Raw genomic sequence first — 27,697 nt, forward strand, 5'->3', positions numbered from 1 at the left:
AAACAATAAAAACCTTCACCAGCATCAACAGTGTGCATTAACTGCTATGAGAGCTGGACGGCCTCACTTCAAAGTTTTCCAAAGTTTTCCACGTTTCAGGTTTAAACATTTTTTGAGCCAGCAAATTTGCGTCCTTAGTTGAATAAACCTTTTTTTATGATAATAACTGGGGCACCAGTAATTGGAAAGTTTAAAGTGAAGTAGTCTATGTGAAAATGGTGGATGTTTTGTATAATTATAGATTGCCAGTATATTTAATGCTTCTGGTTGTACCAGTCTTTATTGTGCCACAGCTTCCATACTATCATACTCAGAGCAAATAAAACACCAGAAGCTTCCCATATTGATTGTAATTTCATTTAATAGTCCAAAAAATGAATTACTTTTTACAGTTGTGATGAACACTGTTAAGAACATACTGTAAATCTTGATTTTCCATGGCTACTATTAATTTTTGTCTTTTCCCGTTGTCGGGTGTCATTAAGTTAAACCTGCACTTCGTCTGCCTGTGAAATTTCAGAAACATTATTCTCCTCAGCTGTGTTTCTGAAAGACTACTTGGACAAAAATGTCTAATCAGCGCAATCTCTACCCAGACTTATGTAAAGGCACGAGTTGAGTAATGGAAATGTAGACCTACTGAATAAGCAGTGCACCTCAATGGAAAAGCCTGGTTCCGATTAGAAGGAAAGCATGTGGCTTCCTCTCCTAGCTGTGTAGAACACTCTAACCTGTTTCAGAGAGTTTCCTCACTTTTGTGGTCACCAGTCTCCGTTTAACTTTTGTACATTTCTGTTTCTTTAATATTGTGCCTGGAGTTCTCCCCTACTCTTCTTTACTTTTTCCTAAGCCACAGAATAACATCGCAATGGAAATTTCTTCCTCCCTTTGCTGCCTGTCACCATGATTTAATTTTGTTTTTGAAAAGTCTGTTGCTGGTGTTTTCCATTGGATCTAGGCAGAAACTCAATAAAGAAGTCTGGATAAAATATTTCGATTTTTAATATATTTTTCAAAAAAACCAAAACAAACAAAAAAAAAAACATAGATGGACAACATTAAAATATTTTCTGTAAACAAAACAAAAACAAAAAAAACAATTGATTTGATTTTGATCTGTGCTACAAACTTCTTTAAACTCTACATTAAAAACACATTTAGGGTTTTCAATCTATTTAATCGAAATAAATATTTATTTACTTTTTAGATGAACTCATAACTTCACAAACTTACTTTCACGTTGGACCCTAATAAATACATGAACAATACAGATTTTTTAAATTAAACAGAAGGGTTTATTCTTTGTTGTGCTAACTATAGATGGTTGTTGTGCCCCATTCACAACATCTAACAAAAGCTTTTTTTTAAATAAAATCAAGTTTTCAGTTCCCGAAAACCCTTTTCAACTGTTTTACAGATCACTATGATTTCAACTGGCTTATAATGTTTGCAAACTGCCCTTGGATTCTATTACAAACGTTTGACGGGAATTATATTCAATATCTTATATCTATATATATATCTAATATATATTATATATATTATATATATATATATCACACCCACACACACACACACACACACACACAAATATATATATAATTTTTAAAACATTTCTTAAAAACATTTTTGAATAATGCCCATTATTTTAAAATAGACCAACCTTCTTATTAAAGCCGCTTATTGTGCCTATTTTGCAGTGCTCGGCCCCAAAGAGTTCCATTTAGTGAAAGCTTCTGAAGAATCCTTGTTGGTGAGCTGGGACTATGTACCTGGTGCGGAGTACTATCTTCTCACCTATTACCCAGAGGGGGCAGAAGGGAAAATAAAGCAGATCAAAGTGCCCAAGACCAAGAACTCCCACCTAATCACCGGCCTGACTTCGGGTGTCATTTACATCATCAATTTATACACATTCATAAAGTATATCTCCAGTGAGCCAAGCAATTTGGTAGCCAGCACAGGTAACCCTTTTATATCATAACGAATGCCTTGTATTATCTTGCATTCAGTGCTATCTGCATTGTAGTGTGATATATGAAGTCTCATGGGATAATTTTAATTGTCCAAATAATAATTATGTAATTTTCCTTTCTTAGATGCTGTATGAAACTTTACACATAGTCCCCATAATTGCATACATACAAACCCATTGAGTTTCTATTGCTATTTTAAAAAGGTGGTTTCAGAAATTTTGGCTTACAAAAAAATGTAAAAAATACTGACTGGAAGTTGTTTGCTCTAAATTGATAGAAATAATTAAACAATTTCTTGAAGAAAAGAAAAAATGATCTATATACGGTATATTTTGTGCAGAGATATGTGAGGATGTGATATATTAGAAGCCATTAACACACATCCCTCTAGGCTGGCCATAATTGTACTGGTAATTCGGAATAGTATAAATGTCTCTATTCATATTTTAAAATATAACTTACTTTGATATCACATTTTTCGTTGCAGTGGTATCTTCTATTGACAGTGTCAATGTGGTCTCTCAGATGGAGGACTCCATCCATGTCGAGTGGAAGAACCCTCCCACTGAAGTAGATTTTTTCAAACTAACTGTTGTCAACCCAGAAGGTCAGGAAAATGAGATCAGGGTTCAAAAGGCAAAAGGAGCAAAAACCAGCTATATCATCAGAGGTGACTTTTAATTTTAACGTTAAACTAAGTTGTTCTTGACAGTATTTTACTGTTGCTGTGATTTCATTGCTATATATAAATATGGCTATAGCAAACAATGGATTTACAATGTATTCAATATATGTGTGTGCTCTGCATTTTGAAAAAAAAGGTAGTTCGCTTGGTAGTCTTTTAGTCTGTACAGCTGCAAGTACAGCATTAACAGTACCCACAAAGCTGCACCATCATTCAAATGAAAGGACTATCTTTGGTTGCTTTAAGAAAACATGTAGCTCTAGTTTTCTCTGTCTCTAGGAGCTGTTGCACCTTAGCTGATTTTTAGTGTAATTATCCTAACATAAAGAAATAACTAGAACCACTAGAACTTATATTGAGGCCAAACCATTTATGACTTGAAATTAATGCTGAGTTTACTGTTTGCAGATCTTCAACCTGGCACTTTATACCTGATTAAAGTGCAGGCAGTTAAGGAAGATATAGAGGGGAAGCCGTTTTCAGTTAACGGTGTAACAGGTGAGATCCAATGCACATTGGCTGTGTACTGAACTCATTTTCACAATGTTTCTTTGAAAATAAAGCAACTTGCACATTGCAGTTGTAAGTTTTAAACCACTTACATTTTATAAATTAAAAACACAATCATTTCAGATGTTATATTAAGTGATTTCCGCTTTCTTTTAAAATTAAAAATCATCCACAGGGTGCAATGCAGAATGGTTAGCAGACTGAGCATATTAACATTTTAGCAAAATGTTTGGATTATTGTGACAGGGTAGCCGAGTAAATGACGCTCCCAGACCAAATACAGTAGTTGACAGAGACAGTGGCACTGGAACAATTTTTAAAGTGGGGGTGCTTAAAGCCATGGAACAAAACAGTAACCTCTTTATATGATGGAAGACATGCAATGCCAGGGGTGCTTCTGCACCCCCCAGCACACCTAGTTCCAGTGCCTCTGGACAGAGAACACATACAGGCAGGTACTCAGGTGAAAACGCTCTTGTGCATCATTGAAATAAAAATAAAATTAAAAGGTTGACAAAAACACTGGCCACAGAGCCAAAATAAATATTTAAACAAAAACACAAAATCCGAACAAATACCCAGCACGAGTAGCAATTGCTTGTTTTTTTAATCTCAGATTCGTTTTGGATTTTTCTCCCGTTTCGTCCTCATGTTCCTTTTCTTGAACACCCCACCCTCAACAACAAAAGCTGCAGGTTTTTATATCGGTGACCATCTCTGAATTAACCATAATTTAATCAATTAATTAAATCTGTAGATGGTCCTTCAGCACAGGGTTTTTGTTTGCAATAATCACGAACTGGCTAATCACAGGCTTTGCCCTGCCACAGTATATATATATATATATATATATATATATATATATATATATATATATATATATATATATATATATATTTACAGACAGACATTAGTCAATGGGAATGAAAACAGCTGAACCAAGCCAACCCAGTGGACTTGCTGCTTCCTATTTAAGATATAAAACACATAAGTAAACACATGTTTATATATTTAGAGTTTTTATTTGACATAATGAAAGATGAACATCTGCAAAGAATACAAAAAAATAACTATTTGCTATCCAAACCAATATGTTGCACAACATATTTCTTGTTATGCAAAGCAAGTCCTGTTTCTCATTTACTGTACCATGCTTGTGCTTTTCTCCATCATACTTTACCACACTTGCTCCCACTAAAACACACTTCATTAGATACTATCATAAAAAGCCATCTATGGTGTTACATGAAACCTTATCCTCCTTTAAGGATGTAATCATAAGAGGCCGGAGACTGGGTGCACACCGGCGAACCCACACACTGCAAATAAGCATCTGAACCACAGTGCAAAAGAGCCTGGTTCATTCACATTCGTGGTTTTAGAGATTTTTAATCTCAGCTCACCGACAGGGGACTGAGCAGATTTCGTAATGATGTCAATTACATAGTAAAAAGCTTATGCAAGCAGTAGGCTGATTAATCAAACTGTCGGGCTAATGAAGACCATTTGTAAATTGCTCGGTTGCCAGAACAGTAGGCTGATATAATATACTTTAACAGGATATACTGCTATTTATACATGCCAAATAAAATGACTTATTGCTCCACTGATCACCGCCAAAGGATTATGTGATTGTTTTAAATGTCTTGCTGGTTGCTGATCCAGTTGATTCAAATTCAATATAGTGGCTGAATTAAGTATAATCGAAAGCAGGTGGGGCAAAAAATTTATGGAAAACATAAAAAAAACATACCCTTGAATATGATATTCTGACAGTGCTCATCCCTGTCAAACCGTAAATTTGCACATGCTTTAGTGCAGTGATGTGTGGTGAAGTATGATGGAGAACATTTTCTACCCTTGAACATGATACCCTGACAGTGTTCAGCCAGGTCAAACTGTGAATGTACACCAGCAATTTAAATAGTTTGTCATTACAAAGTTGTCGTTTCCTGGAGACTACACACCACAGGCTGTACTGCTAATCTCTCTCTCCAATATAGCTATTTGAGAAGGCTTAAAGACTTGCTAATTTGTTATGACTGTGCTTGTGCAAATACTGATTGTTTATGGAGCTTTATTTGCAGCATTATATAGTAACACCTCCTAAGAGAACGCTTTGACTAAGAGAACACCCTTGTGGTGAAACAGATTTTTTCCATTGTAAATGCTCCATCTAAAGGAACAGAAACTTCACTTAAAAGAACACCTTCTTGGCACCGATAACAATTCATTTACAAATAGTACTGTTTTATAACCTGATAACTCATTATCATCAAACTCAAATTAAAAGAGTTTATTCAGTCTTTTCAAAAGCGACTTGTTATTGCCATTGTCTTGAAGCATATTGATTGGTTTATTAACCCTTTCCAGAACCGCCGTTATTTATCATTGCCTCGTTTTGTATTCTGATTTTCACGAGTGCACCTCATCACAACAAAATGGCATGTAAACACATGGCAAAATGTGCCGCTGTTTCTCTTGCAATAAAAAGCTGGAAATTGTTCGACCTCTTGAAAAAACCTGAATCAGACACAAGTCACCAAGCAATTTGATGTTTCCCATTCTGCCAAAGTGCTTCACCATTCTGTAAATAATTGTGTGGGTGTCTTGAATATTGCTTTTGTACATGTATTCAGAATTAATCAAGAGCTGCTGCTGCATTTTATAACATGTGTAGGTGTGCTGTGTAATTTAGTTCGACAGTTAGATACACTTGCCTATTGCTTTTCTCTTATTCAGTTCATTTTATATGTTGATGCACGTGCGTCATGACAAGTAATATATATTTATTCATTTATTGATTCATATTGTATCTGGTGGTCAACTCCGTCTTAGAGAATGCTTCCTGAGGGGTGTTCCTTCATCAGAGACTCCTGTTGTGTGTGTGTGTGTGTGTGTGTGTATATGTAGGTTCCAGTTGTCCGTATATTGGATGGATAATTATAGACAGTAGGAGCCACATATTCAGAATCACTGCACTGCCTCACAGAATTTAAATTAAGTATCGGTAACCATCTTGCTCACAGTTACAAATCTACAGTAACTAGAAAACTGAGTGACCAGTTACCAACAAAAAATCTAAAGATTAGTAAATAGACATGCTGATTTGGAAGACGAACAATTAAATGAACTGGAAGATAGTAACACAGAAAAAAGAAGATGCAATTTCTTTTCATTTAAAAAAAAAAAATCACTGTCTTTATACTCATTCACCTTGTTCACTTCAAATAATGTCTTTTTAGTGGTTTGAAAACGTTACAGCAAGAAACTTCTCACATTGTCTACTCCTCTTCGACACAGACCTTGAAAAATGACTAAAATCTGATAAATCTATATATATATATATATATATATATATATATATATATATATATATATATATATATATATATATATAAACTCCAGTTCTGCTTATACAGTACAACAGTGTCATGTACTCACAGAAAAAACAAACAGTTAATTCAGTGCTGTCTCAACTCTGCCTCCTGGTGGATCATTTTAATGGCAATGTAAAATTCAACACATCAAAAAAATAAACACAGAGTGATTAGACAGTAAGTTTGCCACATCAATGTACCATGCTTTTCTAAGCAGAACTTGTAAATTTATGAAACCACAAATATGCTACTCTGATCTATAATAAGAGGGGACACTTTTAAAAATATGTTTTGCAAAGGAATAGTTATTCCAAAAGCATGCAATTTATGGAGGAGTGGAAGGGCATTAAGTAATCATTTATTTTACTGCCTCATGTTAAATTTGACACTGTTCTTAATTAACATGCATAAATGTAGACAGTCAGTGTATAATAACGGGGTGGATAACAAGGGACATTTTATTTATTTAATTGAACCTAAAGTATCAATTAAACTTGGAGTAAAATGTCACAAGAGTTACTATCCCTGTTTCTGTATAAGCCACGATACTGAAGCTACAAATTAAATGCTTTTTTCTGTAAACAACTGCTACATAGATATTGACGGCCCTAGTAACCTGGTGACCAAGAGTGTGACAGAGGACACTGTCACCCTCACCTGGAACAGGGTGCAGGCTCTCATTGACGGGTACAGGATCAGCTACACCTCAGCTGATGGGCAGAGCCAGGAGATCTCTGTGGGGGCAGACAGGAACTCCTACAAGCTGACAGGCTTGAGACCCGGAGTGGAGTATACTGTCTACATCTGGGCTATGAAGGGAAATCGCAGCAGCAAGAAGACCTCCACTAAAGCTATCACAGGTATAATTGGCCTGCAGGGACACAAACTTGGTAATGCTAAATGAAGCAATTTGGGCATGGCACTTATGAACCAACTGTAAGTTTACATAAGGATGTTGGTAGATTTACAGTAGCTCTGCCTTATTTGACCTTTAGGGCTTGGCAAATAATTTGGTATGAGTGGTTGACATACAGTTGGCCAGACAAAAGATATAAGTGGCATCTTTCAGTTTTTTCCATGATTGTGGTGTTATCGCTGTCATTCTTTCTTGCCCTTTACTTGTAAATAGAGACTAGCCATTTATAGTAATCGCTAATGCATAGTGACTGAATCCAATTTTTCAATTTACTTCTGTATCTCGGTCTGAAAGGCTCTGTATTTGCAGCACTGAGAATTAAATCCGTCTGTTAAACCCCCAAATCCGCTGGGGGAGTGGTAGGCAAGCTAACCCACACATGATGTGCCAATGAGCCATCAGGGTTTAAAAACGAATTGGCTAGCCTAACCTCACACTGCATCAGTGGAAATACAAAACCAGAAAGCAGCTGAGTTTTCAACATGAAAAATTCAAAAATCACACGAGGCGAGTAATCCTTCAGAGAGAAGTTCATGGCATTGGTTGATTGCACTGTACAGAGTTTGGGATATATTACACAGCTAACATTTTCTACAAGTAGTGTGCAAAATGCAGACACAATCCATCGATCAGGTGTTTTCTAATGACATGCTTGTTTATTTTAAAGATAGAATAGCTTAGGGTTTCACTTCTCTAATATTTGTAGTAGTCACATTTGTTGACTGTTCTGAAGTTTGATCTAAAGGTCATAATGGCAAGCTGATTCCAAAGTTGACTCATTATTATTATTATTATTATTATTATTATTATTATTATTATTATTATTATTATTATTATTATTATTATGAATTAGTCTTTTAGCAGATGCTTTTATTCAAAGCGACTTACAGAGACTAGGGGGTAAACTGTGCATCACAGCTGCTGCTGCATAGTCACTTACAGTAGGACTTCAGTTTTACGTCTCATCCGAACAATGAGTTCTTCTGAAACACAGTTGCTAAACTGACTACTTCACAGAGATTGATGCCCCCACTAACCTGGTGACCAAGAGTGTGACCGAGGACACTGCCACCCTCACCTGGAACAGGGTGCAGGCTCTCATTGACGGGTACAGGATCAGCTACACCTCAGCTGATGGGCAGAGCCAGGAGATCTCTGTGGGGGCAGACAGGAACTCTCACAAGCTGACAGGCTTGAGACCCGGAGTGGAGTATACTGTCTACATCTGGGCTATGAAGGGAAATCGCAGCAGCAAGAAGACCTCCACTAAAGCTGTTACTGGTAACTGGCTTGACTTGAAATCAGTTGGGTTCAAGGGAAAGTCAGGTTAAACAAATATGTTTTACATTTAAAAAGTTGGAATGAGCTGGATTCTTAGACGCTCAAATCCATCTTCAGATGACAGCAGATAGCATGATCTGTGGCTCTTAAAGGCTTTGCATGTATTGAACTTTGTGCAGTTAAGACAATTAGCTTGGCTTTTCATGACATTATTTAGTAAGCAACAAAACTTTAGTATTGAAGGAAACATATGCATGAAGCAGGATGCCAATGTTGTAAAGGGCTCCATAACTATAATCTTTCACAGGGGATCTCAGGAATTGTACTCAGAGCCTTCTGGTTTCAAAGATAGGACTACCAGATGAGCTAAAGAATAAGCTCAAATGGTAGAGCTGGCAGGAGTTATATATTTTAGCTTGGCCATCACAGTAACCCATCATGAGTTTTAAAAAGCATCCTGAAATGCACAACTCAGGGAGCAGATGAGCAGCCTCCATGCCAGAGAAGCAGTCATCTCTCGGATAAGCAACACTTACCTGAGAGGCTGGCATGTTTTTCCTACTGCATACCACCATGATCAATGTGATCAATTGAACTTCAATGCTTCACAGAGATCGACGCCCCCAGTAACCTGGTGACCAAGAGTGTGACAGAGGACACTGCCACCCTCACCTGGAACAGGGTGCAGGCTCTCATTGATGGGTACAGGATCAGCTACACCTCAGCTGATGGGCAGAGCCAGGAGATCTCTGTGGTGGCAGACAGGAACTCTCACAAGCTGACAGGCTTGAGACCCGGAGTGGAGTATACTGTCTACATCTGGGCTATGAAGGGAAATCGCAGCAGCAAGAAGACCTCCACTAAAGCTATCACAGGTAACTGCCTTGTCTAGAAATGTGAATGATAATAATGATCTCCCTAATATTCTCTTGGTTAGATATGCTGACCAGTAAAGATTTAGAAGGAGCAGGGTGCTTAAAAATGGGATAGCTTGCAGAAGTGAGAATTGTCTGCAGCCTTGAGATACTAGACTAGGGAAGCCCTGCAAAAAGGACATTACAGTAGTCTTCTCTGGATGTCACAGAGCATGAACCAAGATTTTAGCATCCAAAAATGAGAAGCTAATTAAATTATTGTAAAGTGGTGTTAGGAAGTCTAAGTGGCTCTGCAAACCTGAGGGGCAAAAGAAAATTAGGAGTCAAAACTGACTCCAACTTTTTAACAGTTTATTTGAGTTAGTACTCGTGGGTTGTATGCTGTATACTAGGATTTCAAATGTTCTAGGTGATAAATATTTTTTATAAAAGCTTGGCACCAAGGTGTAGAAAGAGAGCTTCCACTCTCATCAAAGCAAAATGAAAAAGATCCCTGCAATAAAAAGATAAACATATTTAAATGTTTTCTATTTGACACAAGAATAAAACTCATACCTGCCCAGGAAGCACCCAATGGATGTCAAAGAGTATATGGCCCTGAAAACAGTGACACCACTGCAAGCAGATCAACTGCCTTTACTTAATGGCTGACATCTCCCGGAACAGGCAGCATCTTATCCAGCTAAGGGATGAGCTCAGGAGACCACCATGTTTCTTCAGCCTTTTACTGCTGTGATCAATGGTGTTAAAATTCACTACTCCTTAGAGATTGATGCCCCCACTAACCTGGTGACCAAGAGTGTGACCGAGGACACTGCCACCCTCACCTGGAACAGGGTGCAGGCTCTCATTGACGGGTACAGGATCAGCTACACCTCAGCTGATGGGCAGAGCCAGGAGATCTCTGTGGGGGCAGACAGGAACTCCCACAAGCTGACAGGCTTGAGACCCGGAGTGGAGTATACTGTCTACATCTGGGCTATGAAGGGAAATCGCAGCAGCAAGAAGACCTCCACTAAAGCTGTAACTGGTAACTGCAGTGCCCTTTGATAAGTACAATAAAATGCATCAAAGTTATCTATTGTGGGTTGCTACACCTGATTTCACTGCCTCCACTAAAGTTACTACAGGTGACTGCCTTGCCCTGAAATCAGTAAAATTGTAAAATGTGTGCACAAATCCAAAACCAATCGATTATTTTTCAGAAATTGATGCTCCTACAAATCTGAGGGTGACTGACGTCAAACAGGCCAGTGGAGTGGTAATGTGGACCCTTCCACAGGCTGTTATCAGTGGTTACATTCTTACTTACAAGAGGGCAGATGGAAAAGGACAGGTGAGGTTCCTTTTAGCTGTGAGACTGCAAATCACAATATAGTACTGTCTGTTGGAGCATTTAAATGTGGGGGTTTTGGTTCCAAAGATTCAAAAGTAAAATGTTGAACCCAATATGGTGTTTTAGATAAAGCTTTAAATTATATATATTTTAAGGAAGTGTATTGTGATACAATGCCATTAATTACCATAGTAACGCTATGATTCACCCGATTTAATCATTATTGTGCTTTACCATCCTTTTACTCTTCTTGGCTATGCTTTAATGCACATTCACCATGTGAAAATATATATTTTGTATTTGATATACAGCTTTAAACCCAGCCATTGTTATCATTGCATTTAGATATAATAATATATAGAGCCTTTCATAGCGGACCACCATCACAAAGTGCTTTACATGATACGAGGGTGTGTGAACTATGCATCAGCTGCAGAGTCACTTACAACAACGTCTTACCTGAAAGAAGGAGCACAAGGAGGTTAGTGGTTTACTCAGGGCCACACAATGAGTCAGTGGCTGGGCTTGGATTTGAACCAGGGACCCCCTAGTTACAGTGGCTTGCAAAAGTATTGACCCTCCCCTTGGCATTTTTCCTATTTTGTTGCCTTACAACCCGGAATTAAAATGGATTTTTTGGGGGTTTGTATCATTTGATTTACATAACATGCCTACCACTTTGAAGATGCAAAATATTTTTTATTGTGAAACAAACAAGAAATAAGACAAAAAAACAGAAAACTTGAGCGTGCATAAGTATTCACCCCCCCAAAGTCAATACTTTGTAGAGCCACCTTTTGCAGCAATTACAGCTGCAAGTCTCTTGGGGTATGTATCTATAAGCTTGGCACATCTAGCCACTGGGATTTTTGCCCATTCTTCAAGACAAAACTGCTCCAGCTCCTTCAAGTTGGATGGGTTCCGCTGGTGTACAACAATCTTTAAGTCATACCACAGATTCTCAATTGGATTGAGGTCTGGGCTTTGACTAGGCCATTCCAAGACATTTAAATGTTTCCCCTTAAACCACTCGAGTGTTGCTTTAGCAGTATGCTTAGGGTCATTGTCCTGCTGGAAGGTGAACCTCCGTCCCAGTCTCAAATCTCTGGAAGACTGAAACAGGTTTCCCTCAAGAATTTCCCTATATTTAGCTCCATCCATCATTCCTTCAATTCTGACCAGTTTCCCAGTCCCTGCCGATGAAAAACATCCCCACAGATGGTGTTCTCGGGGTGATGAGAGGTGTTGGGTTTGCACTAGACATAGCCTTTTCCTCAATTTTAGTCTCATCTGACCAGAGTACCTTCTTCCATATGTTTGGGGAGTCTCCCACATGCCTTTTGGCGAACACCAAACGTGTTTGCTTATTTTTTTCTGGCCACTCTTCCGTAAAGCCCACCTCTGTGGAGTGTAAGGCTTAAAGTGGTACTATGGACAGATACTCCAATCTCCGCTGTGGAGCTTTGCAGCTCCTTTAGGGTTACCTTTGGTCTCTTTGTTGCCTCTTTGATTAATGCCCTCCTTGCCTGGTCTGTGAGTTTTGGTGGGCGGCCCTCTCTTGCCAGGTTTGTTGTGGTGCCATATTCTTTCAATTTTTTAATAATGGCTTTAATGGTGCTCAGTGGGATGTTCAAAGTTTCTGATATTTTTTTATAACCCAACCCTGATCTGTACTTCTCCACAACTTTGTCCCTGACCTGTTTGGAGAGCTCCTTGGTCTTCATGGTGCCGCTTGTTTTGTGGTGCCCCTTGCTTAGTGGTGTTGCAGACTCTGGGGCCTTTCAGAACAGGTGTATATATACTGAGATCATGTGACAGTTCATGTGACACTTAGATTGCACACAGGTGGACTTTATTTAACTAATTATGTGACTTCTGAAGGTAATTGGTTGCACCAGATCTTATTTAGAGGCTTAATAGAAAAGGGGGTGAATACATATGCACACACCACTTTTCCGTTATTTATTTTTTAGAATTTTTTTAAACAAGTTATTTTTTTTATTTCACTTCACCAATTTGGACTATTTTGTGTATGTCCATTACATGAAATCCAAATATAAATCCATTTTAATTCCAGGTTGTAAGGCAACAAAATAGGAAAAATGCCAAGGGGGGTCAATACTTTCTCAAGCCATTGTACAAGCCCGTTTCTTTAACCACTGGACCACACAGCCTCCTTAATATCAAGACACAAAGAACCATCAGAAATGTTTATCACATAAAAAATAATCATCATTTCTGCTGTCTTAGTTGTGGCCAAAGCTAAGTTGTGACTCAGTGATGGGCAGATCCAAAATGGACTGTAGTTCAATATATTGTGAGTGGTAGTTTATTATTCTGTGGCTACTCATTGCATGATATTTATTTGACATCTGTCTGCCTGTGGCTGCTCCTTCAACGCTCTACTCTGGGTTAATGAGTGTAAGCATCTATTTCCTCTGAAGGAGAAGGAGAAGACTCTTAGCTCAGCTGATGAAAGTTACCTACTAGGAGGTTTGGAGCAGGGGGTTCACTACATCGTCCGCCTAGTGGCCTTCAGAGGAGTGATGCGCAGCAAGACAGTCGAGACAACGTTTACCACAGGTGAGACCTCATCATCGATGTAAACACCTGGGTAAAGTACTTACTGAATAAAGTCATATCTGACAATAACAGACACCCCAAGTGAAACAAATCGAACTGATTCATAGCTGCTTATATTGCTAGAGTTTTGTCTATGACCAAAGAGTGATTTAATAGCTTTAGTGCTTTTAATAGCTTTATAACCCCCACACAAATATACATAACATGAATTTCACCATGTGTGGTAGAGACATAATTTGAGCCTCTTTTACTGTTGTCTCTGTTGCAGTCGGAGATCTTTTCCCCTTCCCCATGGACTGTACTCAGGCAATGAAGAATGGAAACACATTAAATGGAATCTACACCATCTACCTCAACAGTGACAGATCCCAACCAATGAAGGTGTATTGTGACATGACCACTGATGGTGGTGGTTGGATTGTAAGTTTACTACCACCTGGTCAATCCCTCTCCCAACTATCCCACAACTAACATCACTATTAAGGATGGAGGGATAATCACTAGTTAGAACAACTAATACTACTCAGTTTTGTTAGTAATGTGTTATCCATGGAAGTAAATACCTTTAAAAAAACAAAAAAAAAACAGCCATGTTTCTTGTACAGTCAATCAGAGTTTTATTCAAAAGCCTTGATCCTAACCTTAAGGTCACAGTCGGATTAGAAAACCACCATTCAGTCCCTGTGTGGGGTGTTTTACATATTACTCTTTATACAACAGATTCTATTGAAAGTGTGAATATTCCTGGAGGATTGAATACTGACTAAATAATTTTTTGTGTGTGTTTGTTTTCATTAGTGTGTTAGAAAGTCTTGTGTGTGTGTGTTTGTTTTTATTAGTGTGTTAGAAAGTCCCGTAATAGTATATAAAAGTTGTTTTTAGATGATAGAATACATATTTAACCCTTCACCCCTGTCTGTGTTCTGTGCAGGTTATCCAGAGACGCAACAGCGGCAAAATTGATTTCTTGAAACGCTGGAAGAACTACACCCAAGGCTTTGGGGACATGAATGAGGAATTCTGGCTGGGTTAGTACCAAGAACAAAACCTAGAATAACAGACACTAGAATAATGAACAATAGGATAGTGATTCAGCCAGTGAAACATGCGATTGATGTTTATTTTTTTTATATCTCAGGCCTGGACAAGATGTACGACCTGACAAATTCACAACAATATGAGCTGCGGGTGGATCTGAGGGCAGGCTCGGAATCAGCGTACGCCATCTATGACAACTTTAAATTGGCCCCAGCAACAGAGAAATACAAGTTGACTATCGGAAACTACAGAGGCACTGCGGGTTAGTGTTTACAAAGATCCTAGCACAGCTTCCTTGTTACTGCAGGAGGGAGTAAACAACTTACAACTATAGTCAGACGTGCACAGTCATTGTGATATGGCTACAGGGACCTTACTGAGGCTGCAACTGTCAATTTGTCTCGACATTTCTTTTTGTATTTCTTCCAAGTTCAAGGGTGCTAATTAACTTTTTCCATGACAGAGATGTTAGTTCTAAATAATATGGGAACAGTATGTTTCTAACAATGATACATTGTATCTATTCATAAATATCTTGAAATCGTCAAGAAATACAACATTTAGGTACAAAATGTGAACTCATTCGGGAGAAGTTCCTTTGAGATTTAAAATGTTCTTTTGGTTTTAGGTGATGCAATGACCTACCACCAGGGCAGAGCCTTCACAACAGTGGACCGGGATAATGACATTGCCCTCAGTAACTGTGCTTTCACTCACCATGGAGCGTGGTGGTACAGGAACTGCCACTTGGCCAACTTGAATGGACAATATGGACAAACCACCCATAGTGTGGTAAGATTAGACTTAAAGCAGGGTCATAATATATCAGGATACAAACATCCCAGGTTGGGTTCTTTACAGACCTTCAAGAGTTCTGGCAAAGACATTGTATTGTCCAATTCCCGAGCATTAAAATAGGCTCAATGTGGTGTTCAAATAAATCACACTGCATTTCAGGAACTCTGCATTGAAATTCTTGATTCAGCTTCACAAGTGCTTTGTCTTTAGTATATTAACAGTTTTCAGGTTTTCAGTTTAGCATAAAATAGCATAATTTAAAAAATGTGCGTTTTTTTCCACTAATTGGCCATAACGTGGGGGAAGGTGTGCAAACTGAAAACACAAACGTGAGTGACAGAAAGTGCAAACGCCATACATTGATAAGAAGAAATCAATATTTTGTAGATGATTATTGGAGGGGGCCGTTCCCCTCCTTGCCCCACAGCCTTGTTCACGCTCCTGACTGTACCAACAAAACTAACTACAGCACATCTAAATGGAAGCCTACTTATTTGAAAACAGAGTCATTTTGGCGATATATTGTTTACAGTGTACATTTTTTGTGTTCCCTGAAAAAACGGACAAGGTTTGGAAGAGGCCAAAGTGAAATAATTAGATATGTGTCACACTTGTTTAACTGTCACTGAAGTCAAAATGTTTATAGTGTCGGATTTGTGAGTGCGGACTGTATTTGATTTTACTTTTATAGGCATCTTACCTGAATTTGATCTTATTTGCTACTAATTTTATTGTACTTTATAAATGCACTTATCTGTAATATAATACTCTGTAATGAGATGTTTTGTACCGTGATATTTTGTAACAATCAAGTGGATTAATTTAGAACTGCAGTCTCATTTCTGGCCAACAGATGGAAGCAGATGATTTAGTTCAGTATCTTGGAGCAGCAATGATAAAAAAAAAACAAAAAAAAAAACAACCTTGAATTTTGGGAAAGTGCCTAGTCAACTAGTCCCAAGCAAATATTTTCACCATTAAAGCTGCAGAAAAAAAGTATTTAGTATAAGAGTATGCAGGGTCAGTTTGAAAAGCAATTTATTTATTTGCACCCAGTCTGTTTTGCTGAGTTCCTAGTCAGTGTTTAACGGTCCCTTTCCTGCCCACAGGGAGTGAACTGGGAGCCATGGAAGGGACACGAATTCTCCATCCCCTTTGTGGAAATGAAAATCAGACCCCGCAGTGAAAACCCTGTGCCCGGGAGGATGAAGAAGTCCCTCTCTGGCAGGGGAAAGAGGAAAACTGAATGAGAAGAAAAAAGGAAACTAAAACAATAAGCTTTTAATATTAGGAGCATCAGGACTGCTCAGTTCAGAATGCATTTCAATGGTAGTGTGGCTGCACTGTGCTTTTCACTTTGTGGTCTTTTATAATTGTTAGCACCCCGCTCAGCAGGAGAACTGTGGGCCAATGTGGTTAGCTTTGGTCCAGCATTGTGGCCAGCCTGCCCCATAATACTCACCTCAGACTTGTATATACTGTAAAGTGTGGCAGGGATTACATAAATTACCACTAAATCCATGGGCACCTATGCAAACCACTAAAGCCATTTATTAATGTGAAATATGTCATTTTTCTTAGCTGAACGTTTGCTCTTCTTTGAAATCCTGGTTTATAACACTATGTAACACAATTTTTGTTCCTGGGTAGTAAGTGTCATTTCGTAATTGCTTATGCCTCAAAAGTATAGAAAATGGCTATTATTCCCCACAGACTTTGCTTTTGTGACCAGGACAGTGATATTTCAAAACATCACTATTTCCAATGGGAAAATGGGCAAATGTGTGTCTTTTCGTTCACATAAAGTCAGAAAAAAACAACATATGAATCCAAATTAACATGTATTTATACTAAAGTAATACAAAAATGACTACAAAAGATTTAGAAGTGAGTAGTTTTTCGAGATTTATGATTATACTGTAAGTATCACTGTCCTGGTCACAAAAGCAAAGTTTGTGGGGAATAATAGCCATTTTCTATACTTTTGAGGCATAAGCAGTTAGGAAATAACACTTACTACCCAGGAACAAAAAACAAACAAAAAAAAATTGTTACATGGTGTAATTCAAGCATCATGCATACTCTATCTGTAACAAACCCAACAGGAATACAGTATATGTAACACTACTACCATTTTTTATAAGTTGCTTTTAGTCTTGCCAATATAAATAGAGCCTCCTCTAAAACCATCTTTAGCTCCTGTTATAAAAAGGCGCAATTCTCTTGTTAAAACGTGTTTGTACAGAAAACCACATGTGCTTATGCTACATTACATATCATGGTATTATTTGTCACTCTGAACATTAATAATTCCAACAGCCTTGTGTGTTTAATTAAATATAGTCCTTTCTGTAGTATGAGTATATTTGTGGAAAATGTGATCTTTGAAAGAACCATTCACCCATTTACTTATACGTATATTATATTAAACATTGACGTTTGAAGTTGGCCCCAGTAAAATGAAGTGTATAAGAGAGTCCTTGGAAGCGCCTGAGTGCTTTGTAGTACAGAACGTCATTAAAAGCTGCAGAATTGGGAATGGCATTTCATGTAGAAGGGTGCATACTAGAAAAGAGATGATTTTGTATTGTTTTTTAATGGCAAGCCCTACAGTGACCCTGGAGAATGTAGCTTATGTAGTTTATCATGAAATACTTTAGCTGTAAGGTTAGTCTTGTAATGAGGTGGAGTTTCCAAAATTCTTATGTCAGAGATATTATTAGTAAACAGAGTCATGTAATAAAGGAGAATCATTATTTATTTACAGTAGTTGTGTATTTCGAAGTAAAACATATCTGACAGTAAAGAGGTCAGTGAAAAAAAAAGGGTTCTGAACCATGGTGGTTCTTACCTCTACGTAAATCACACTTCCTCCTAACAGTGACAGCACAGAAGGTATTTCAATGGTAGAAGTTTATTAACCTTGTAGCAGAAACAAGATTGCACTAGTTTGCCTCATTATTACAATACAGTGTGCAAAAGCCTACCAACCTTACATCAAAGAAAACAATAGGTGAATAATGTAGGACATCTACAGCACCAGCCACATATACATTCTTACATGCATTTTCAATGTGCGTCTCCCATGAAAGTTACAAACTTACCTGCTGGGGTTGGATTAGTTAATGTGTGCAGCAATCTTACTTTGAAAATGTGGTCTCCTCTAGTCTCTCTCTGCTTATTTCATTCAGTTATTCCAGATCTATTATTGTGAAGCTTGCAGTCACTGTGATCATTCTGAGCCTGTACATTTCTTGGGAGTAGTCTATGCAAGTATTATAGAAACTGACATGCACTTTTTAATATGTGGGAATAGCCTGGGAAGCTAACTTTTTGTCATTTGTCACATGAATAGAGGCATTAATGTTAAGAAAGGTCAAGTAATGGCCACACTTTTAGCAAAATGTACCGGCCCTGCTACCATTGAGATCGACTTACTGAGGGACTTTATTTCAACTCTTTTTGCAACTATATATTTAATTTTTTTAAGTTTACATAACCATAGTTTTATACATTTGTATATTCAGTATTTTTTGTATGAATTAGCATCACCGGCAAACAATATAATTTGTCAATGTTTGTACAGAATGGTTATCATCACATTAAATAAATCATTAAAGTGCATTTCATTAGTATATCATCAAATTATTACTATTTTTTTAAAATAATTCATATTGGTATTATAAATACAGGTAATACATTAAGTGTCTTTAACTAAACTGTAATTACACTTTAACTGCAAGTGTTAATACAGGGTAAAATCACTTTTTTATTTATTTTTTTATCAAATATGCTAGTGTATGTACCTGCGCACCCATTAGTGAAATTACTATATTACTACAGTGTGCTGTAAAGCCCTAAATATTCTCGTATGAAAAAAACGCAAACACTTTTGGTACAAATATCAAATTCCTTTAACAATACATCCTTTGCATATTGCAACAGATCGCCACCATTTCTGGAGCAAAAGCGGTTTTATGGGTGTGATTCGCCAAACATTTTGGTCGCAAATATTTATGGCATTACAGTATTCACAGTGTAGTTAGAGACACCTAATGTACAGTAAAAATGACCATTTATATGTTTTACAAACTACCCCAGCTTAAGAATTATGCTTTGATGGGTGTTCATTAAAGCACAAGTTAATTATTTTAACTATATATCACAGTCCAAACCAGACATTTATAACTATTAAAAATAACTTTATAATCAAATTGGGCACTTTGAAATTATTTTACTATTGTTTTCTTACCCCATAGTTCAGATAACTTTAATTAATGCCCTTAATTAATGTTCACTAGATTGTACTAACTAAAAAGAAAAAAAAAAAGTAAACTTTTAAAATTGAAAGGGCACAATGAGCACTCTAATATATCATTCTTTTGTTTAATTAGTTTTCTATATATAGTACAGTACCTCAGTCAATATTGCAGGAATACACTTTTAGAGTGGAATAATGTTAGGATGCATTCTGAATATAAATACATTAGTAGTTTAAAAATGATGATGTAAACATTTTCATGGGTCTCAATAAAAAAATAAAATAAATAAACAGTTTCCTGGTTCTTAGTGACTATGTCATTTTGAAAAGAAATTGGTTAGATTTCATATAATTGAACTGATTTCCTTCAGCAAACATCAATTACACTTTCCTACAACACAGTGTGATAACCTTGATTGTGATACTGATAACCTCGACTGAATGTGATACTGAATTTAAGGAATACATAAATTGCAACAGAGCAGGAGCTAGCTAGGATATTCCCATTGAAACAAAGCGCAAGTCTCCACTTAGAGTGCAATAAGTGAGGTGGCTAAAGTGTGAATGTCCAAGTCCATTAAAAGCTTTTTTTAAATAAAAAAAGAAATCTTAGGTCCACATGGGTCCATACAAGGTTTTCAGTTGCTAGACCATGCTAGTCAATGCCATCCTATCTGGCGTCATTGGCCCTGGTTTGACAGAAATCCAAAGGTCATCTGATTTTCGATTTTTGTTCTTTTTCTTTTTCACCTCCATCTTTGTATGCGGTGGTCCATCATGGCTGCCACAGCAGGAGCAGCAGGGCTGCCGTCGGCAGCAGCAGCAGTGAAAGCACACCACCAGGGAGGTCACAAGCACCACTAACGGCAGGGCCAGCAACACCACCAGGCAGACTGTGTTGTAAAGCCCTTCTTTGTGCTTGGTGCTGGCGATGTTCCACAAGTCATTGAAAAACGAGAGCACTTTGTCCTCCATATTTCAATGCGTGGTCATATAAATGAATCCTCAGCTTTTAAATTGATGAAACAATGATAAGCCGCCAGCCTTTGGTAGACACAGCAAAGTAAAACATGCAGGTAGTAAGCTGCACCAACTTGACTTATTGGTTTCTTACGTGTTAGTCTTGCTGAGTCCCTGCTTGCTGTCAGCAGGACATCTGAACACACAAGTATCCAAGGACACTCAACCTCAATGGACAAGTCACCTCAGAAAAAGTCTTACTAGTGTAATCTAGATTTCCTCATCTCCGCCCATATCCTTAAATGGCCGTTTCGATCTTGATGGCACGGGTGCTGGCTACTTTCAGGAATTAGCCTAGCTGCTTACTCAAAAGTGTGTCTGTCAGGAAATGTGTTCTTGAAGTCCTGAATGTATTCCAGCTCTATTTTAATCCATGCTGCCCACATTTGAGGAGGTTTTGCGAGTTGAATATGCTCAAAAAAGGAAACTTCTATGGAGAGAGGAAAAAAAAATATAAGCTGTTATTTTTCTATTCCCTTGTCCCTTTTTTCCTAGGCAGATATGCTTATTTCTCTCCATGCTGATTCTTATTGGGTGAGCAGTGATTGAACTTCCACAGTCCACCCATGATCAGGCTTAGTTAGCCCTTATTGTTAGCCAGAACTGCATTTGCTGGATAGATTTAAGATACCACCCACACCAGAAAATAAAGACAACCAATTTTATTATACAATAAGAGCCTGGTATCTCTCAACTGATGTGAAAAAGTGTAAGGAAGGGCCCCCTCGAGAACAATACTATATCATTTGAAGGCAGGAATTCTTTGCAATGCTTTTCACAGTCTGTGCTTTGCTTCATTCTAGTCTTTTTTGCTTTTCCTTTGTCGTGGTTTACAGCAGAAAAATTATATAATGATACATAAAAAAAAGACTGAGCACACACACCCCAGGGTTGTTATACTCAGTAGTTAAGCTGAGATTCAAGACATGAAACTTCAAGTTCTCAGAATTGAATTCTAATATGCAACCTAGCCAGCCTACCAAGTGTTTCCTTGCAAGAGTGACTTCATAATCTTGTCAGCTGAACCTTGCTATCTATAACAAATGTGTGAACAGGCAGCATCTGCTCTCACACATCTCCCTCCCTGTCAAGACTCAACCACAACAATAGGAAACCGTTAAAAAAAATAGATCTCCTTCAGGTCATCTGTTAAAAAAAAAAAAAAAAAAAAAAAAAAACTGACAGAAAAGTCTTGAGAAGGTATAATGTCAAGTACTTGACTGTTGAAGTTAAATTTCTTTAATAGGCTCACATGTTTCCTGATATTATTGCTGACATGAATGCTCTTTTAAAACAAAAATGATATTATTGGTTTTGTCCTGGGATTTAGTTAAATAGCTTAAGAAAGCCCATCTGCAGAATGATGTGGATTTAGTACTGACACTCTACAGAGCCTTGCCTCTGGTTAATTTGACAGAGAATGGAAACCAAAACTAAGAGAGCCTAAGGATGTTGGCTTTCTATGTAGTCCACAGAATAAACCTCTCTATCACACCTTGCTTGGGAAACTTTGGAAGTTTAATATTTGTACCTTGAATGTCCTTTTATGCTATGCAAGAGGGCAAAGTCAGGAAGTATAATACCTAAAGCTCAAAAGATAAGTTTAGACACTGTTGGAGGAAATAAAGCCCCAGCTAAAAAATTCAAATCTAAAGCTACAACCTTTGTGTGATTTGTTCAAAACTCATTTGTGAGTTTTATTAACCTACATTCTTGCAGGGTATTGGGGTAATTGGCTTTACAGTACAAACATGGGTTATGTACAGTTTTCTTCTTTTTCTGTATTGTTTTGATAGGAGGTGTGGACAGCATTGATCTAGAGGGTAGGCCTGTACCCCAGCTGGAGTTAGAAATCTGGGATAGATCTGTGATAGATCTCGCTGGCAGGCCATTGTCTGTTGAAGCTCAGGACTATGTCTGTCCACATTGCTCTATACCTGCTATAGGAGTCCACAGAGACCACCTGTCTTCAAAACTGCCATTAGCACAACTGGGTCAAGCTAAAGGGTGCCATATGATTCAGTGGCAGGGAAGAAAAAAATATTGTTTCCTCTTTTCTCTGCATTTGAACAACTGAATTCCCACAACATTTCTATAAACATCTTATCATTTTTGCTAACTTCTATTTTGTTTTGACTCAGAGTGACTCTAACCTGCCACAACATCTAGGACTTCACTTCCTGTGAATTTATTGTGTGGTGCCAGAAAACATTTGCTTTATATAAGTCAAGCTGACAGCAAAATGTAGTTATTGTAATGTAACATAGACTGGTGTTTTTAAATCCATGGTTAACAGGGCCCTTTCCTAAAAATACATTAATCATTTAATTATTTATTCAGAAAATCACAATGATACTGTAGTGAACCCACAAACAATCACTGGTTTTTAATGACTCCTCAGTTCTAACCCTAAATTGTACAAATATAAATACATTTTATTTTCACAGTTGCACTGTTCTCTGTAGAGATAAGCCCTTGTTTCAGTTACTCAGTCTCTAAAACTAAACTGTTTTAGGCAGTCACACTGGGTAAAGTTCACCAAACAGCACACCATTTCCCAACAAAGGCGCAAACTTCAAGCTTCTCTTGGCATCCTTTTAGAACTAATCTGAAAATCTATATCTATTAATCAATTACATTTTAAACTGACGTGATATACTGTACCACATCATAATGCTGTACGATCCTGAACACGGCATACTAGGCTAAATGAAAAAAAGTAAGGGTAGTTTTCTAAGCATAGCTTAGAAATTATTTCTTTGAACAAACAGCTCCCTATGGCATCAGTACAAGTCTTTGACTCATTTTATTGTGGTATCAAGTGTTGTACCTGAGGGTACTCACACATTCTAATTCAAATGAAATGCAGTATTTTTTCAAATGGGAATGCAACCAGACTAGAACTAATGTAACAAAAGCACTTTATTTAACACAGAAGCTATTCAGAACTCTCATTTGCTAACATATGCTAACAACACACTGGTTTATCTTTATCATTATAAAAAAGAAGGCAAACATAAACATCTTACCAGCCTTTAGGTGGAAATGTTTTCCGTTTAACAAACCCAGTTTTTTTGTGGTTTTTTTGCCTTGTGGGGTTTCATTCTAAAGCCTTTACCTTCTGATACACAGTAGTTTCAGTTGTAAAGCACCACTCCCTCTAAATGTTTCGTGAGGACATGCCCCTCTCCTTCACCTGGGCTCCAACTTACTTTGTCAGATCAGCCAACTCCCCAGACAAGGCAATGTGTGTTAATTTCCAGCAGCTAAGAAAGCCCCCTCTGTTTCTGTCCTCACTCAGCGGCTGACACGCTGCATTCTTGTGGTTAGTTTATACACAGAACTTACCCGTGATGTCACAGAACATTGCCTCCTGAGTTCAGTGTGCCAAAGCTAGCTAGCAAGGGCTTAAATTGTGAAAGTAACTCAAGAATTGACCCCTTATCGACTTAGTATTTACGCTGCAGGTACAGAATGACATGGTGTTGCATCAAAACTGCACACTCACATGTTCAATATAGTATTATTGCAATATCAATATTTACTAAAGCTTCTGAGCAGATTTCAAATGTTTCTCTTCAATTAAGACAGAAAAAAACACAGCAGCGCACAACCCACTCCACATAGAGAAAGAAAAGCTTCAGGCAATTTACAGGTTTGTAACTAGGGTGGAGTACTCTGTACTAGGAAATTAGGTGAAACTGGTATTGTGAGTAACACAGGGTGTCTGAGTCAGCCATGCTTTATTCAGTGTTGTGTCTACAGCAATGGCCACAAATTTAGTAACACATACAATTTTAGGATTGAGACATCAAAACTATGTGAACATAATTTAGATATTTTATTTAACATCATGTAATTAAATAAACTACAAAATTATATTGCAGAAGTGTACCAGAAGCTATAATAGTAGTACAGTATTTAATATTCACATCTTTGTCAGTTTTATATATGGAAAACTTGTAATTGAATATGTTACCGTAACATTATTCAGCATGTTTCATGAAGGTTTTATGAAGCAAAGTAAAGTTAATTCTACAGGGTGATACTAAACTTTTTGCCATAGCTGTACTTAGCATATGGCTCTTGGATGTATGTACTAGCACAAAGTGGTAGCTGTACATCATTGTATCCCACAGACACAGGAGGCAAAGATGGATATTCTGCTTATTCAGCTATGTGATCTTTCTATTTGTTTTTGTTCAGACTAAAACTAGGTGTGGCAGAAAGCTGGCATCAAGTCAAATAGATTTGTATCTGAGAAAGAACAAAAAGAAAGAAGGAAGGACAGAAAGAAATAGCCAAAACATTTGTCTACACAACCAGGGTGAAAAGAGTCTAATGGTCCATATCAGGCATCAAAAACAAACCTTTAACCTAAGGAAGCTATTCAGAGATACAGCTTTGAGTTATTTTCTACTAAGAAATTCCACAGTAGCTGGCCTTCACCAGCTTCAGGGAACATCTTCTGCACAGCATGTGCACAAAGTTGGATCCTGAGTCCTTTGAGCCCTTTTCTGATTTCAATACACCAGATCTGATACTGCTGCTCTGCATGGTGCTCAGTGAGGCTACTGTTTGAGTTGCTGCCACTTTCCTTTTTAACTCACTTGTGAACCTTAGCTTTCAGTAGATTACTTGACTGTGCCGAATATATACATAATTTATTGTATTTAGTTTGTAATGCCCCTTTAGAAAATAATAAGGCACTTGACATATTTTTATCTTTCCATATATCAGATTATCCATCTATCAGTCTATCTTTGCTGTTTCTTTTGCAATGGTTATTTAATCTGACTCTACTGTGCTGCCTTGGAGTTTACATTTTAAATATCTAGTCACTTTGAGAATGGCTCTACTTCCTGATTTCTATTTCTGACATATTCACACAGACAAACCAACACAATTACAACATGCTGTACATTTTTCAGTTGTGCTTAGCCACACCCACATACTGTAATATATATATATATATATATATATATATATATATATATATATATATATATATATATATATATATATATATATATATATATATCAACAGTTTATGCAACAACAAAAAATCCAGCGATTTCATAAATGAGGATACTGAAAATGTATCAGGCACTTGCAGCCTCAAAACAACATGGCAGGTGCTCATCTTCAGTGACGCTTCACAATATTTCACAATCAGCTCAAATGATACATAAGGACCTTTTTATTTAATATTTGATGATGGGAAATGTAGTTCTGAGAGGTCCATGCGGGTACATGTGAAACCATCTTGAGGCAATCTAAAAGTTTTTAAAAGTGTTCAAAATGTAAAAAAAAAAAAAATAAAATAAAACAACACACACCTTGCATAAACAGTTGTAACAACACATGGGAACATGTAACACAATAAAATAAAAAGGTCCTTATGTAACCTTTAAGGGTCAGAGCAATCGCTAGCTCAAGTGTTTTAGCTTCAGGGCAAGGCAAGACAAGAAACTTAGTCTAAGCAGTGAGGTCCCTATAACTGTTTATTCACCCCGCTGGACTCTCCCATTTTCTTTTGACAATTTGTGCTGTTTTGGACTCATAATTATGACCTGATAGCCTCTGTGGCAGGAGAAAGCCCTAAAAATAGCGTGTGTGTGTGTTGGGATTACTGGGTTGGGAGGGAGGGGGTTAAAATTCTCCCTGCCATAATACATGTGTAGCCTTAATTGAATGATATAAAAAGGAGGAGAAATCCTTTGTTTGGGGGAGGTATTTACACGAGGATTAGCGGTGGTAGTTTGTGGTAACTTAATCAGTGAAGGTGAATGTCCAGCCTGACCCCAGAATTGTTTTATATAACATTTTATTTTTGGCCCTTGTGCTTGTTTATTTGTTCCTGACTTTTGTTTGTGTAATAAACATGTCCATGAGTTCTTTAAACTGCAGCTTTCATGGCTCTAAGTCTCATTATTGACGCTATCCTGCTACACAAACTTTACATTTGCTTTTTATTTAATTTCTTACCTGTTTAATATTCTATTAAGTAAGTTCTGTGTGATCCTCTGTTGTTGTTTCTGCTTAGACATCTATTGGTCATGCCGACTAATTACACGGCAAAAAATAAAAATGCTGCTGAGATTTTGAGCAGTGAGGTATTGAAGCATATTTGTGTTGAGCTGTGTGTGCATTTAAGATGTTCCAGGTGGTTTTTTTTATTGGCAACAAATTATCTAAGCAGAAACATCAGATATTAAACAAATCTAGTAAGTGGATGATGGCAATGCTTTAAATAAGCAACTATCTCTCTGAACCATAAATGTTTAACAAATCACTTTGTTGACCAGTTAATCTGTACTTTTGACTGTACTATGGTATGCTTTGTGTAATTCAGTGTATTTTTTGACAATACTGTATATACTGTATGGGGAATCTAATATAGTAAAGCTTCTCTCTGGGTTACATCAGTTCTGTAAATGAGAAAAGAGTTTGAAACCAAAAAAAGAAAATACTGGGGTCTATTCAAAGGACTTCAGAAGTCGTTTACTTTTCTAGACTCTTAGTTGTGGAAACTTTAAAAGTGCACTGTTTATTTTGTCTGCTGTTGCTAACCAGTCAGTGAAGCAATTGAAACAGTGAGTCACCCAACATAAATGTTGAAGCCGATTGCTGAGAAACACAGGCAGCATATTTTATGAATGCCTCAACTGTTTCTGTTAATTTAATCAAAGGGATGGTTAAGAATTAAAATAGAGCAGGGTGAGGTTTTCCTATATGTCTAATGCTCAATTAGCATATTAGTCAGACAAGATTCCCTTTGAGGTAATCCCCCCCCCCCAGTTCTAATAGGATTTTGAAATGCACGTGGCAATACATTTTGTATCTGTATAACAAGTTTCTTAACTCTGTAGCTGTTGCTGGAATGCTATGACATCACTGTAACGCAAAATAATTCCTTACCTTTTATAGTGTTGGAATTCCAGCTATATGACATGCCAGTAAAAAAAAAAAAAAAAAAAAAAAAAAAAAAAAAAGAAAACAAACAAAACAATATAAGAATTTAATTCCAAAGCAAAT

General features: G+C 37.3%; 2 protein-coding genes across 7 annotated transcripts in view; one reads left to right on the forward strand and one right to left on the reverse strand.

Moving 5' to 3' along the window:
- tnn (tenascin N) overlaps nucleotides 1-17,054 on the forward strand; it is a 31,978-nt gene extending 14,924 nt beyond the window's left edge. Inside the window, exons 4-17 of one of the 2 annotated variants that reach the window (XM_041271453.1) lie at nucleotides 1,701-1,964; nucleotides 2,464-2,646; nucleotides 3,070-3,159; nucleotides 7,148-7,411; nucleotides 8,485-8,748; nucleotides 9,360-9,623; nucleotides 10,390-10,653; nucleotides 10,829-10,959; nucleotides 13,404-13,542; nucleotides 13,811-13,962; nucleotides 14,474-14,570; nucleotides 14,681-14,842; nucleotides 15,209-15,372; nucleotides 16,488-17,054. In XM_041271453.1, coding sequence (XP_041127387.1) covers nucleotides 1,701-1,964; nucleotides 2,464-2,646; nucleotides 3,070-3,159; nucleotides 7,148-7,411; nucleotides 8,485-8,748; nucleotides 9,360-9,623; nucleotides 10,390-10,653; nucleotides 10,829-10,959; nucleotides 13,404-13,542; nucleotides 13,811-13,962; nucleotides 14,474-14,570; nucleotides 14,681-14,842; nucleotides 15,209-15,372; nucleotides 16,488-16,628 — 2,579 coding nt within the window. In that variant the 3' untranslated portion in view covers nucleotides 16,629-17,054. The remainder of the gene's footprint in view (nucleotides 1-1,700; nucleotides 1,965-2,463; nucleotides 2,647-3,069; nucleotides 3,160-7,147; nucleotides 7,412-8,484; nucleotides 8,749-9,359; nucleotides 9,624-10,389; nucleotides 10,654-10,828; nucleotides 10,960-13,403; nucleotides 13,543-13,810; nucleotides 13,963-14,473; nucleotides 14,571-14,680; nucleotides 14,843-15,208; nucleotides 15,373-16,487) is intronic. The other variant, XM_041271454.1, reaches the window with a different exon arrangement.
- A 2,696-nt stretch (nucleotides 17,055-19,750) lies between these two features.
- Nucleotides 19,751-27,601, reverse strand: LOC121327209 (uncharacterized protein KIAA0040). 5 transcript variants are annotated; one of them, XM_041271094.1, is made up of 2 exons: nucleotides 27,581-27,601; nucleotides 19,751-21,089 (listed from the first exon to the last, which is right to left on the reverse strand). In XM_041271094.1, the coding sequence occupies exon 2, from the start codon at nucleotides 20,612-20,614 to the stop codon at nucleotides 20,285-20,287; it is 330 nt and encodes a 109-aa protein (XP_041127028.1). In that variant the 5' UTR covers nucleotides 20,615-21,089; nucleotides 27,581-27,601; the 3' UTR covers nucleotides 19,751-20,284. The 5 variants fall into 5 exon arrangements, with proteins under 5 accessions (XP_041127028.1, XP_041127025.1, XP_041127027.1 ...); XM_041271091.1 differs by lacking the exon at nucleotides 27,581-27,601 and adding an exon at nucleotides 24,008-24,292; XM_041271093.1 differs by lacking the exon at nucleotides 27,581-27,601 and adding an exon at nucleotides 23,778-23,987.
- Nucleotides 27,602-27,697: the final 96 nt, after the last annotated feature.

This window comes from Polyodon spathula, chromosome 14 (assembly GCF_017654505.1).
Source record: "Polyodon spathula isolate WHYD16114869_AA chromosome 14, ASM1765450v1, whole genome shotgun sequence".
NCBI classification, from domain to species: Eukaryota; Metazoa; Chordata; class Actinopteri; order Acipenseriformes; family Polyodontidae; genus Polyodon; species Polyodon spathula.

Coding starts and splice junctions, on each gene's coding strand:
- LOC121327209 (XM_041271094.1), bottom strand. CDS start 20,614: ATGGAGGACAAAGTGCTCTCGTTTTTCAATGACTTGTGGAACATCGCC.